We start from the raw sequence: 14,363 nt of genomic DNA, 5'->3' as shown, positions 1-14,363 counted from the left end.
CTACAGAACACGGGTCACTTCCTCCAATGAGAAGGGGCTAAGTCCACCACGCTGGCCCAGTTGGTGGACTCCACACACTTTTGAGATCACTATGAAGAAATCTCAGGCATGCAGGTTTCCTCTATCCTCTAATTTACCTTAGTATTCTTTTTTAGTGTGTTAACACTGTTAACATTATTATCTGTTATGCGCACAGGTGATGACAATATTCTGCATATTGTCATCACCTGTGCGTATGTTTTTGCTGACCTAAAAAAAATTAGGAGCTCCCAATTCTGTGGTTTTTTATGTGTGTTAGCTCTATGGAGGGTAGAGGTAAGGAGAGTCATCTGTGTATATGAAAAAGTGTCGTCAAAATGTATTAAATTAGGATGGCGCCACATTTGCATCAGGGTAACTCTTAAAAGAAGCGCCAAATATAAATATTGTTAGAGTAGGCTTGAAAAATAAACAAGGAAGTATGGAGATACAAGGAAGTAAGGTTATATTTACCACAATATTTTGTACAACGTAAGTTGTTGAAATTCTCAATAATTAACTACTTTAGTCGATAATGACATTAAATTTTTTTACTCGGCATACTTCAGTTCATCTACGATTGCTACATTCATACCCTGTGCATCCACCAGCGCCATTGTGGAGGATTTTTGAACTGTTATTTAGCGCATACACTGGACACTTTTTCAACTTTTCTCCCATATAAGATGACTCTCCTTACCTCTTCCCTCCATAGTTAGCTCAGAACTTTGTCTTTTATACAGCGATTTCTTATTTGAGACGGTAAACTTCCCATGCAGTCCCATTTTCATCAGGCCGAGATCTGTTGAACGGATTCTGGAGAAATAGAGGGAACTCTGTGAACATTATATGGACCCATAGCGATTGAGTATTTTTTAAAGTAACTTTAGCATTTGCTTTCGAAAAACACCACACATAAAAAAGACAACGTAACCACACATAAAAAAGTCAACGTAAAAGTGGTAGTAACCACAGGAATACGAAGTATTAATAATAGTAAATAAGTATGGCTCCACATATAGTAACTTTCTTCATTATACTTGGCACCGACTTAAAATGTAGAAGATATTTATTTCTTGCTTTTTAGTTCTTCTACAAAGAAGGTTTATTTTTGTGTGTACTGATTAAGTAGCATTAGGTTATACCGTTATACGTGAGTGGATTGTGTTGTCTGCTGAGGAACTCTTTATTTTGAATTTAATATTTAAGCTTCCACTGATAAATTTAAAAGAAACTAAAAGCCTCCCAAAATATCGGAAAAGAAAAAGTTCAGAAATAATAAACTCCCGAATTCCCACCTGGGGATCTATTACAACCTTTTGAATGGATTCAGACTTCACTTGGATTCAGGACAGTAGTTATTAATAAAAAATGCTACAAAAATAAATTAAATAGTATCGTATATTTTTGTCAATAATTGCTCGAGTCAATATTTATGAATCGTATTTAAGATTGAAGCCAGCTGGCGAAGGAAGTGACACGGGCAAATGCAGCAGGCTCGCCGACTTCGCAGCCGCGTGTTGAACCGAAGGATGTAATGCCAACCTGAAAAAAAAATGCGTGTATTAGAGCCCAGCAGTCAAACAAAGAAGATCAGCGCTCATTTGATTTGTTAATTTTTTGTAGGCAATTGCAAATTCCACGGTCTGGTGCGGCTCATTGCGACTCGTTTGATATCGTATGTCCACTTGATCGCGGCTGTTCCAACTGCGACTCCATTCCAGTACCTTGGGACGCCAAGACTTTTTTCCTTTTCAAGCTATTTCCCCTCACTGCCTCGTGTCCAATGCCGTGAGCGACAGCTACTCGTTGAGCTATGTCCATAACTCTAGTTTCTAAGACGGCAGATTTCTTCACGGAGAATTACGCAATCCGAGCATAGATTTCTCCATTGCCCGCTAAGTTACTCTGAGCCTTTATTAACAGTGACATAGATCTACACTGGCAAGTGGCAACACCCACTTCTATGGGGTATTATGGACGAGAAGGTGTCATGACGTTTTTCCAACGCGGGCAGCGTTGCATTTGAATTGGTTACGGCGGTTTACCTCTTTCTTGGAATTGAACCTACCTAACTGAACTTCTAAAATGGAAAACTAACCAGCAATGCATTTCTGCCGGTTCCGATGGCGAGAGGGCCACCGGAGTCTCCGCTGCACACGCTCCTACCACCAACGCCGCTGGTGCAAAGTGTTGACGCTATTACGAGAGTCCGGAACGTTTCACGACATTGTGCGTTGCTGATGATTGGAAGAGATACGTGGTGCATTACTTGGCTTTGGGTGATTTGGCCTCCTGCAAATATAAGATAAGTACGTTTCATTTCAGGTAATTTAAAGCGGTGATTGGGGGCATTTAAAATATTACTTTGTTTTAAAGGTGAAGGAAAACAACGTCAGGAAACCTGCATGCCTGAGACTAAGAATTCATAATTTTCTCTAAGGCATGTGAAGTCTACAAAACCACACTAGGCCAGCGTGGTGGACTCCGGCCTTAACCCTACTCATTCTGAGAGGAGACCCGCAGGCCGCGTATCTAACGACGGCTTGCATCAAGCGTAAATCTTGATATTTTTGCTGTCAAACGTAATTTTAGTATTTTTTTTTGTATGCAAAAGTGACGTTTGACAGCAATGATCGCGAGATTTACGCCTGTCGCAAGCCTGTTTAGAGATACGTAATCCTGCTGTACGCTGAAGCTGGCCGTAATGCGTGAAGTATGAGGATGATGATGATAAAGGGCCTAAAGGCCTTATGATAGATGCGTAGCGAATATTGGTATCAACCTACAAATTTCCATTGTAAATACCAACCTGTAAATAAAAAATACCAGAAAGCTCTACGAAACCTCTGTTCTACGAGATAAAATGTTAAAATGCTATACCTACTAATGAGATCATAAGATTGGCATGAGACACGCTTCTAAGCTATGTCTAATGATGACAATAATTCAGTAGGTACCGTCTCTTTGAAGACCGAATCCTGCAGCATTAGCTGTGGCACCGACATAGGCGTTGGTTCCAGTGGCCAAAGATATGCTGCTGATTTGGTCTGAAATACAAAATATAACATAAAATAAAATGTAAAAGTGAGCATGTTGGTCTGCTTAAAATTTGGCGCCGACGGACATATCATACTTTTATCCCGGGAATATTAAGGGTTTCTACAGTATTCATGATAAAATTAGTTTTTTAGTATGTACTTATGTTTGGCTGAACCGTTGAGCCATTCGTAACATTATTTGGTATAGAGATAGATTGCATTCTTATGACAGACACTAAATACTTTTACAAAAAAAAAAAAAATTAACCGTAGGTAGGTACGGCTACACACAGTGGCGTGCATAGAGGGTATGCACAGGGTATGCAGATGATATAAATGAAGAAAATCTCCAATACGAGTTATAAAAAATTTAAGGATATGCATTGTAAGAGTTATAAAAAGTCTACCCTTAAGTATTTATAACTAGTACTGTAGGCATACCCTCAATGCACGCTACTGGCTACACACTATGATATACGCGGGTGCAGCTAGTCATTCAATAAAATAATTATTTATCAATAGCTTAAAATACAGGATTTGCGACTCTAAAACGACACATAGTTTGATGCACCAAAATGACTCATCGATTGCGAGGTATGAAAAATTCAAATCGTTTACTAAAGGCAGTACACTCACAGGGCACTTATTAAGGATAGTTTCTTTTTACGAATATTTAACTTTTGTCTTTGATTTTATTTGAAAATACAACCACAGAAGTCTAGTATTACCACGATAACCATCACTTAGTTTTTGTCTCCAATTGCTTGAGGCCATTTTGGCGTCTTTTTTTTTCGGTTTGTGTTTAGCCGATTAACCCTAATGATTTTAACAGCGTAACGCGGGCTTTTTGGCGAGCCTCGGAATGGGAAGAAGCGAAGGGATCGTCGGCCTGAGGGCGCCTCAACCGAGGCCGAACCTCGGCTCAGGCGACGATTGGAGTGAAAGGGTTACGGACGGTGATTAGGCCGCACGCTTCCGAGAACGTGGTGCGAGCCCTCGTCCGGATGACGTTAGAAGTCGGGGACCTCGTCTTCGCCGGCATTTTTGGCGTGTCATGCCATCAATGCACTACCTGTAACGCTGCAATACGAGTGACCACGAAATTGGCATTTCTTTAATCTTAGTTCCAGAGACAAATGTATCTAACATTAGGTGCAAATTATGGTTTGTATAGATAGCAGTGTAATAAGTAGTAAATTTTTTATTTATCTATTCGCATGTTTAAAAAAAAAACATTGGAGGCACATGTGTTATAAAACATCACTTGCAAGGTGCAGGCAAGCATCGTAGGAAAACCTAAGTGTCACTAAGGTACCATAATGTTTTCAAAGATATGATTAATTATAAAATTACTGTGACACGTGTGAAGTTTACCAATTCGCAGGTTTTCCAGTGTGGTAGACTACCAAAACCCTTCTCATTCTATAAGGTAAAAACCCTTACCTTAGGTTTGATAATAATGACGGTTAATCATTCTCGGTGACGTACAATGTCACCTAAAGGCGAACTCCTTGGCTCTCTGTGGTTTTAAGTCGTATGTCTAAATTAGGAATTTGTAGTTTCTGAATTTTATCTGGTCTTGTAAGAGGCTTCAGCCGTGGCTAGTTACCACCCTTCTGACAAAGTCGTGCCGCTAGGCGATTTTTTGTTCCGGTACGATGTCGCGCAGAAACCGATTAGGTTAATATAACTGCCGACCTGCCTAACAGGTTAGCCTGCAACCACAGGCTGGCTTGTAATGGAAAGAAAGGGATATAAGGGATATACCCTGTTGGAAATTAATAGATAAATTAAAAAAAATAAAGAAACACGTACTTGTGAATAAGACATGAGGAATGTGGCCGATAGCGACGTCATTGTTGGCATTTCTGGTATTCCAGTTAGGATGCGTAACAACATTGCTGGTAGTAATCCGGTTGCCGCCACTGAACAGACGTACGGAGCCGAGTACTACAAGGAACTGCCTTGCTCTGTTCCTGCCATCAAACCAGCAGTGAGCTGCGGTGACCAGACGCGTTGGGGATATGAGCGAGGATCCGCAGACGGATTGGCGGTTGTCGGTGAGTGTGATGATCAGACCACCCTGGTAAATAAAATAACATTCTTTATTTTTAATTTAATTATAAATAATAAATTATAGTAAATAAATGATAAATATGTTACCATTATTCATCGCCATCTTACTTTTATCGCAGCTTGTGTAATGGGTAATTTTATGAACAATCTGTAACCTTAGTTCAAGATTTGCCGCTAGTAATTGAAGATTCGTTTTCAACGAACCTTAGAGTAAAATAGATTTTATTTTTATTGCTTTAAAGCTCAAATTTGCTTACAAGTCTTTAGCGCGGGCTTTTGACAGAACGATTATAAAATCAAACATCAGAAGTACAGGATTTGAGATTCTAAAACGAGTATCTATAGATCCATTTTACTTAGATAAAGAGTTTTTAATACTCGAAAATGACTACTCGATTGCGAGCAAGCAAACTTGTACTATAGCTCCTGTATATTAATACGTATGACACAAACTTTGTAAGTACCCCTTTTTACGAAAATTTCGCGAACGGAGGAATATACACTTCTGGTGAAGAGGGTTAACAATAAGAAAGCTGCAGTTGTATTGTACAAGATATATAAAATAAAGTTGTAATTAGTAAACAATGTATTTTATTTATAAAACTACCATACATTATAGTTGGGACTATGACTGGATTTGCACTTTCATCATCATCATATCAACCCAATACCAGGCCACTACACGGGTCTCCTGTTACAATGAGAAGGGGTTAATGCGGATTGTGGGACTCCACACATCTTTGAAAACATTATGGAGAACTCTCAGGCAAGCAGGTTTACTCACGATGTTTTTATTACTTAAAACGCACCTTAGAAAAGTGTGCTGGGATTCGAACTCCGCTCACCAGGTCAAAAAGGTCGCCAAAATACGTACAATGATATTACTATATAAAATGGTATGAATAAAAATACATTACCAAATGTGGGTATTGTCCTAGATTGGCTGGGCCTCCACCAACTATTCTGTTACCATCAAAATCGATGGATTCTTCAATAGCCTTGATTCTTGAGTACTCATGGACACCGGTGTGTTCATGGTAGTTGAAAGTTGTGGCTACTTCTTCGTCGATCGGCTGGCTTAATGCCACAGCGATTAAAGATAGTAGGATGAGGACCTTCATTGCCAGAACTTTACAGTAACTACCTCTATCTCCCACATTGTCTACTTATATACCTGTTTTGCAATCATCTTGTATTAAACATTATCTTCGGTGGGTATTAGTGAAGTTTAATAACGCATCAATCATTGATGCTAACTAGATATAAGAACATTTTTTATCTGCTTTTAAAGAGATATTAAACAGCATTAAAATGCAATGCAGAATTGAACATACAAAATTTCAGGTGTTTTTTAAAATCTGCAGCCTATCAGCTATCACCACTTCGTCAAGGTTAAAGATACATAATGTTACTCGTTTTAGAGTCGTAATTATTCTGATTTTTGTTTTACAAAATATTTGTAGGCAAATGAGGGCTTTAATTGAAAGTACATATGATCCATTCGTCTGATGTTTAAGTATCTGCATATACGAAAACGACTCCTCGATTGCGAGCGAGTAAAATATGTACTCATACTACTGACGTTAACGTTAACGTTAACGAGAACTGTTGTCAGTTTAACGTGTTAATTTGTTTATGGCATTGTGATTTTAAATTGTATGGTCTCATTTTGAAGCTGCTTTTTCTGATTGAAAGTTGTAGTTGAAATAGTTCTCATTTTTTTAATGGTTCTTATGAGTCAGCGGTTTGAAGGTTATGAGCTCATTTGTCTTTTGGTCATATCGTTACCAAGCGCGAATTTCTTATTCAACACCATTTTGAAGTCAGTAAACGTGCAAAAGTATGGATACTTGCACACATGCCGTGTGTCTCGTTACTTGATTGATAAGTAATAGAATTTTAATCCGGATTTATTTTAATTAAAATATGGTAGGTTAGTACCTATTTCGGTAGGTGATAATAATTTAATTCCAATAACAGTTTGTTACGTAAATGATAATTTGGATTTTTTGATAATCCGTCTGACTGTAATATACCTATAGACTAATTTCATAGCGTCTACATTTTCAATCAATAATATTTAGACTATACAATGTATTACGAGTATAAAGCATGAGATGAATAAGTTCTTACCCATAAATTGGTAACCTATTATAATTAGTTTGCTCACCCACCTGGTGGTAAATGCTATGACAATGCAGAATCAAAGTCAAAGTCAAAAATATCTTTATTCAAGTAGGCCCATAGGTGGCACTTTTGGTGCGTACATTAAGCCATTAATTTTGGTAAGTACACGGTAGTGAGATGATGTCTATAACCATATTTGTAAACTTAAAACTAAAGCTACCAGGGTTCCAAACGCGTCCTGGTCTAAGAAGAAGCCCACAACAAAAACTTAGCCGGGTATTTTTTTTTATTCCCATCTCATATTGTCATTTAAAATTATAAGAAGAGCAACATGGTAACTCTTACCCGGTATATAAAAAAAAGCTTATCTCTTACCTATCGGTGAGCCCTCCCTTAAGATAGATATTAAATACTGAACACCTATTCCTTCCTATCTTTATGATTATTTTTATTTTTGCTGTTTACATGTCATTATTATTATTAATTTTTGTGAATATCATGGTCACTTGTTATAGATGTACATATAAGGGAATGTGTTAAATATTGTACGAGTTTATTATGTATATTGTTAGTGTCCTTAATAAATAATTAAACATGGTTAGAGTATTAATTTACACCCAAGCTTTTTTATCGATAACGTATCCTTTATACTATAATAGGACTTTTCCATAAGCTTACGTTTAATACATACATCGCTATCTTGCCCCAAAGTAAGCGTAGCTTGTGTGACGGGTATTCTATGATAACTGATGAATATTCTTATGAATAATGAATAATATACATAAATAATTATAATATTCAGATAAACACCCAGATAACAAAAAACATACATGTTCAACACATAAACATTTTCCAGTTGCGGGTATCGAAGACTTAGAAAGCAAGGTCGCTGACCACTTCGCCAATGAGCCTAAGATAACAGCGGTGGCAACTTTAAGGAGCAGATATGACAGTTATTAACACTATTGGTAGACTTTACACTCCTTTGAAAATTATTTTAAGAACTCTTAGGCATGCGAGTTTCCTTCACGGTTAAAGCAAGTGATATTATATTGCTTGAAATTAAAAACGCCTGGATTGGATTACCACTTGATTATGAACGGTTCTTATTTAAAACAGTCCACTGTTCAACTAAAGACCTCTGCATATGGGCGGGTTTGGTCATAATCACCACGTTGGGCAGACAGGTTACTGATATTAGTAGATGGTGGTGAAAGCACAGAGAACGCTACCATGCGTTCTCTGTTATATTCTCTTAATCGCCTCGTACGACACCCGCGGGAAGTTCAGGATCGTGTGGACTGTATACATAATATATACATAAAAATTGTATAATTATATATAATCTTTAACAACCCATTGTACTCATATATGTCGCTGGTCTCTTTTCAAAATGAGAATGATTAAAGCCGTAGTACGCTGGCCAAGTGCGGATTGGTAGGCACACCTTTGAGAACGTTATGGAGAACTCACAGGCAGGATTCCACACGAAGTTTATATAGCATAGCTCCGATAAGTTCCGGGAATCATACTCAGTGCCTCCGAAAGTGAGGCCCGAAGTGTTAACCACGGGGCTGTCACCGTTCTGAAAATATAATTCACTAGTGTTATATTTTATGTTCCGTTTATAAACATTATCCTTATCAGTCTTACATATAATGAAGATTAGAATGAACTCTGAAACACTCACAACTTTAATCTAATCATTTTTCTCAGCGCTCGATTAAAAAATTGTAAAAAGTAAAAAACAAAATGGCCGGGATAGCCGCAATCACATTATCGCAGCGACCTAAGGGCGAGACCGCGGATGCTGCCGGGTATTTATCACCGGGAATAATGAATGAAGCCCGGTTTTTTCCTGATAATGGCCAGCGTAAAAACCACCTGGTTACGCCGATTTACCGTGCGAGTGTAACGCGGAACTTAGGATATTATTTGCTTCCCTAATCTAAGGTTCATTTTATTTTGAATCTGTTACATTGTTTTTAAAAATAATTCGTTGGACCGTAATCGTTTTTTCTCAATCATCCTTTGTACTGTCATTTTAACATTTGTTATGTCTCTTTCGTGTGAAGTCTACCCCATGGGGTATTGACTGTTGGTAGCATGGTTGACTACTTACGGTCTAAGCCCCTGTAAACATAATATTTAATCAATGTCTAAACATACTTAAATCAATATTAAATGATGGTGTTATGGCATGTGTCAGAGGCCCATGGTTGACCGTTGACTTCGTCGATAATAAAGACATGAACTCTGTAGTAAGTGTAATAAGATTCATCTCAAACAACGTTTAAGGCTGCAGGCTTAATGTAAATTTTATTTTTTAAAGAAACCAGTAGCTTTGTCGTTTTTATAAGGACTGTTAGAATTACACATAATTATATAAATATTAATTACTTTTTACAACTTAAATAGTACATAACGATGAACAAAATATTAATTTTAAATTTTATGCTACGAATTTATGCTATGAATTAATTAAAAATTTAATTAATTAAATTTTTCTTTTAAAAAACCAGGGCCTTTTTTCATTTCAGTAAAGGACAACTCAAACAAAAATATACAGAAGTATGAGGCGGTGCAATCGATAAAAAAACATGAAATTACCGGTTTGACTCCATATAATAATATGCGGCCTATAATAATACCGTTCGTAACATAAATCATCATCATCATCTTCATCATCACATCAACCCATTTCCGGCCCACTACAGAGCTCGGGCAAACTCCTACAATGCGGACGTGTTAAATAAAATTTAAAATGTGTGATAATGAGAACTTAAAATAGGTATGTAATCTTAAAAACAAAACAGTTGCAAAAAGAACAAAGAGCACAATTAGTTACATCGCAGACCGTATAAAGGGACCGTCGAAGAAAAACCTTCGTACCGTCTGCGAACGTAAATCACTGAATTTTTGCATACCAAAGGGTCACTACTTTTTACCGTCGAAAAAATAGAATTACAAACGACCTCACATTAGAACAAACGCCGTACAAATAGGGGCCCGGTGTCTCCGGAACAAAAACCGATAAAAACTCGGGAAAGGTTCCGATTCGGTAAAAAATAAGAATCAGACAATGCCGCGTGGCCGGCGGACGGCCAACCTCTATACGTGTCCAGTATTTTTACGAGCCGCAGCCCTTTGTCCTTCCGGGCCTCTTTTTTAAATAGATCAGAGAGGGTAAGTAAAGACCGTCGGACGTCCACCCTAAAATATTATTGTGGATTTTTCTGCTCCGCATTCATAAATATTTCGGTTGGTACCCCGCGCCCCGCACTCCAGATCGGCGGAGAATTATAAATTTCGGTTAATAAAATATGATACGATAAAGCCGCTTTTTTACGCCGCGCGGACCTCTATTATATTTTGTTTAATTTAAATATGAATAATTAAATTTAAAAAGGAAATCTCGGGGCTAATGAAATTTTTGTTTTTGAGATAATGAATTGAAAACACGTCGCGGGCGTCGCGACGCGCCTGTGTTATTCTTTTCTCGCTCGTACGGATTCACGCGGCGCTTCAAAAGAGCCCAAAAAATAATAATTATTTTAATGTGTGTATTAGATAATTATGATAACGAATTTTATTTTTACACGCTTATCTTACTTCGTTCTGCGCTCTAGTCGACACAGTCGGGGTCTACGCCTCAACGGGTTGCTCAAAGTTATTTAAATTTAATTTTAATTTCATTAGGGTTTTGTTTTCGGAGTTTATTTTTTTTTGTTTCTAATATTTTCTTTGTTCTTACTTGTGGATAATTATTGACTGATTTACAAATGAAACTCTGTACTTTTCTGACCTCAATGTTTGTCATCGCGCACGATAGGCATTTATTTTAAACTTTAGTATAGTTATTTAAATTACAATAATATATAATATTGTTTTTACTAAAAACCCTTGGACCAAATTCCCCTTTAAATTTGCGTTTGACAAATGGTCAGAGATGATGTACTCTAACACGGTAGCGGGCTAATCAGTAAGGTTATATTAAACTTATCGGTTTCCCATCTCAGTGAAACAGACTTTAAATAGCCACAAGATAGCTTCGACAAGCTGCCTTGAAATCGTCAATCCACACAATCCTGTGTAATCCTACTAGAAAAGTTATTGACGATTTACTTGAACGACGTGAGGTGATTCGTGGATTTCTCCATAATATTATTTGTATTAGGTAATAACTTTTAAATACTTGTAAGTTGTAAATACTTGAGTATTACTAAAAGGAATATAAATATAAGTAAGTATTACATCGTGAGGAAACCTGCATGTCTTTGATTTATTTTCCGAATGAACCGGTTGAGGGTTGATGATGATGAATGATGAGAATCTTTAATAATTAACTTCTTGCCTTTATTACAGTTGATTAGTATTATTCCTCTGAAACGAGGTCACAATGCTTTTGTTAAAAAGCATATTTAGGTACCTAATTGTATATTAAATAAAAAAAAAAAACATACTACGACAATATACACACCGCCATCTAGCCCCAAAGTAAGCGTGGCTTGTGTTATGGGTACTAAGACTGATGAATATTTTTATGAATAATATGCATAGATACCTAGAACATACATATAAGCACCCAGACATTGAAAAATATTCATGCTCATCACACAGACACTTACCAGTTGTGGGAATCGAACCCATGGCCTTGGGCTCAGAAAGCAGGGTTGTTGCAAACTGCGCCAATCGGCCGTCAACTCTGAAAGAACCTGAATGATATTAATATTACCTGTTAATATCATTTAGGTTCTTTTATCGTCAATTTCAAAACATTGCAGAATCAGACTCTTCACATCAACCCATTACCGGCCCACTACAGAGCACGGGTCGCCTTCCACAATGAAAAGGTGTTAAGGCCGTAGTCCACCACGCTGGCCCAGTTGTGGACTCTACACACCTGTGAGAACATTATAAAGAACTCTCAGGCATGCAGGTTTCCTCACGATGTTTTCCTAGCACCGTTGAAGCAAGTGATATTGTAATTACTTATAACGCACGTAACTTAGAAAAGTTAGAGGTACTGGGATTCAAACTCGGCCCCCCCAAAAGTGAAGTCGCTATCCAATGAGCTATCACCGCTTCAGAATCAGACTCATTCAAAATATTTTATCTTCAGTTTTATTCCATAAACATTCCTTTTTCCGCTTCTATATTTGATCTTTCGGCTGCCAAACACAAAAACTAAAAAGAGCAAAGCGAGCCTGCGGTCCAGATATCGCGGAAACACCTACGACGCCTTTAATCAACACAAGCGGGCGCACGCCGCGATCAAACGAGGCCGGAATTAAAAATAAAAATAATATACAAGTGAACCGTGAAATATTAAAACAAAAAGCATCGATCCGGACCGGCACGACCACAGGGGATTAAAATCGTAACGAACGCACAAAAATATTCAAATACAATACTAACAAATTGATACAAACACTCATTAGGCGCGGATCGCGCAAGGCGGCCGGGGGTAGGAAGGAGGGGTACGGGGGCCGCCCGCCGCCGGCCGATCTCTGCCAGCATTACAATCCACATCCAACGTACAAATATTATCTAAAATTCCTTCTCATTTATAATCCTTTTGTGTCCTCAGTGCGGTGTCCTCCGTCAAACCCCCTTCTCCCTGGGGTGGTGGGTATTTTTATATTTTTAATCGCGTTGGGCATTATCCAAATGGACATTGGCGGTCGCTCCGACTGCCGCTGCCGTCTCGATGATAAATTCTTCTTTCGTTCGACACTCGGCCCTGTTTTGTTTTGTCCCTTCCTTTATTTCTATCGGTATCGGAGTGAAAAACGCACGTCATTAATTATCCTCGATTTGTCTGTGGTTGACTGCCACGCATTCTTCTTCTTTCCGGTTCTTCGACGATTAAAAATGGTTGCCCGCGAAATTTTATTTCCATTCGCCGCAAATGAGAATTGATTGTGGCAATCCACGATCATTTGATGCAGGGTCGAAGTGCTTTATTGAATTCCATGACACGTCCCGTCTGTTCTTGATTGTTGGTCGTTCATATTTCTTCGTGAAAGATAATGGAAGTTTGTCTGATTCTTTCACTTTGAAAGTTTCTCGATTATTTAAAAATCATGAGGTCATGCTTGTGGAAATGTACCTACTTTCAAACTCTTCAACAGATAATCTTTGTGTTTGTTTATATAGTTGCATAGCATCCAAGTCGTGGCACGTCGAGTCCAATTAGCATTTTCATCTATAACGGTCGGAGGGGAGACAAAACAACGCCAATACATCCCCCATTAAACATCCGAACAAGAAGAACAATATCTTCCGTAACATAAAATTCGAAAAAAGTTTAATGGAACCGAAATCCCGCAGACCGATAAAACGTTAAAAAATACCCCAATATTTTATATGATTTGGATCCGTATAGATCCAGGGATCTTTTTCGGACCCACTTTGCATATAGGAAAGCGATTCATTTTGTATGAAAAACGATGGTAAAAATGCAGTAGGTGGCGGGTAAGAATTAATGGTGCGAAAGTTTTGCCGGCGTCGCGGAGCGGGCAATTTATGTGGGCGCACGCTTCGCGCCTGACGAGCTTGGTTCTCGGTTCTGGCCAGTGCATCGGAAAAGCTTGTCTACTTGACCTGGTTTTACTTTTATGTGGTACCTCTAAGAGATCGTAGTTTTTCACGACCTCACTAATGCAGTGGTACAGTGCAAGGGAAGTCGTGGTTTCGGTCCCCGGCTAAAACGTTTTAGAAATTAATAAAATTAAAGTTTTATTTTATAAACTTTCGTTTAATTAATAAAAAAAAGGGAACCTCCGGGCATGGCTCGTTCTGCCGTGCCAACAACAGACATGTTCCCAATAGCCCGATGCCATCTTGACTGCAATATCACATATCACATGAGATTGTAATCAAGGACCAACTTGTAGCAGAATAAAAAAAGTTAATAATAAATATCGTACTAACTAGGCTAAATAATGTACTTCAGTCGTTTTTTTATCTTTGCCACCCGTGAAATCGGTCAGGGTTTAATCATCAGTTCTTTGTTCAAACAAATAGGGAAGTTAGGCATTAGTCTACGTAGTTTTCGTTCCAGGGTTTAAAAATGAAATCGTTATTCCGCCTGAACAG

At 38.0% G+C, this 14,363-nt stretch overlaps 1 protein-coding gene across 1 annotated transcript; it reads right to left on the bottom strand.

Annotated features, from left to right (window-relative positions):
- Positions 1–1,464: 1,464 nt before the first annotated feature.
- On the bottom strand, positions 1,465–6,256 carry LOC120628107 (brachyurin-like). Its single transcript, XM_039896331.1, has 5 exons — positions 6,053–6,256; positions 4,875–5,142; positions 2,979–3,068; positions 2,120–2,313; positions 1,465–1,563 (listed from the first exon to the last, which is right to left on the bottom strand). The coding sequence occupies exons 1-5, from the start codon at positions 6,254–6,256 to the stop codon at positions 1,465–1,467; spliced, it is 855 nt and encodes a 284-aa protein (XP_039752265.1).
- Positions 6,257–14,363: the final 8,107 nt, after the last annotated feature.

Source organism: Pararge aegeria, chromosome 12, assembly GCF_905163445.1.
Source record: "Pararge aegeria chromosome 12, ilParAegt1.1, whole genome shotgun sequence".
In the NCBI taxonomy this organism is placed as follows: domain Eukaryota; kingdom Metazoa; phylum Arthropoda; class Insecta; order Lepidoptera; family Nymphalidae; genus Pararge; species Pararge aegeria.
The sequence above is the reverse complement of the archived record's forward strand: the minus strand, read 5'-3'. Positions and strand labels throughout refer to the sequence as shown.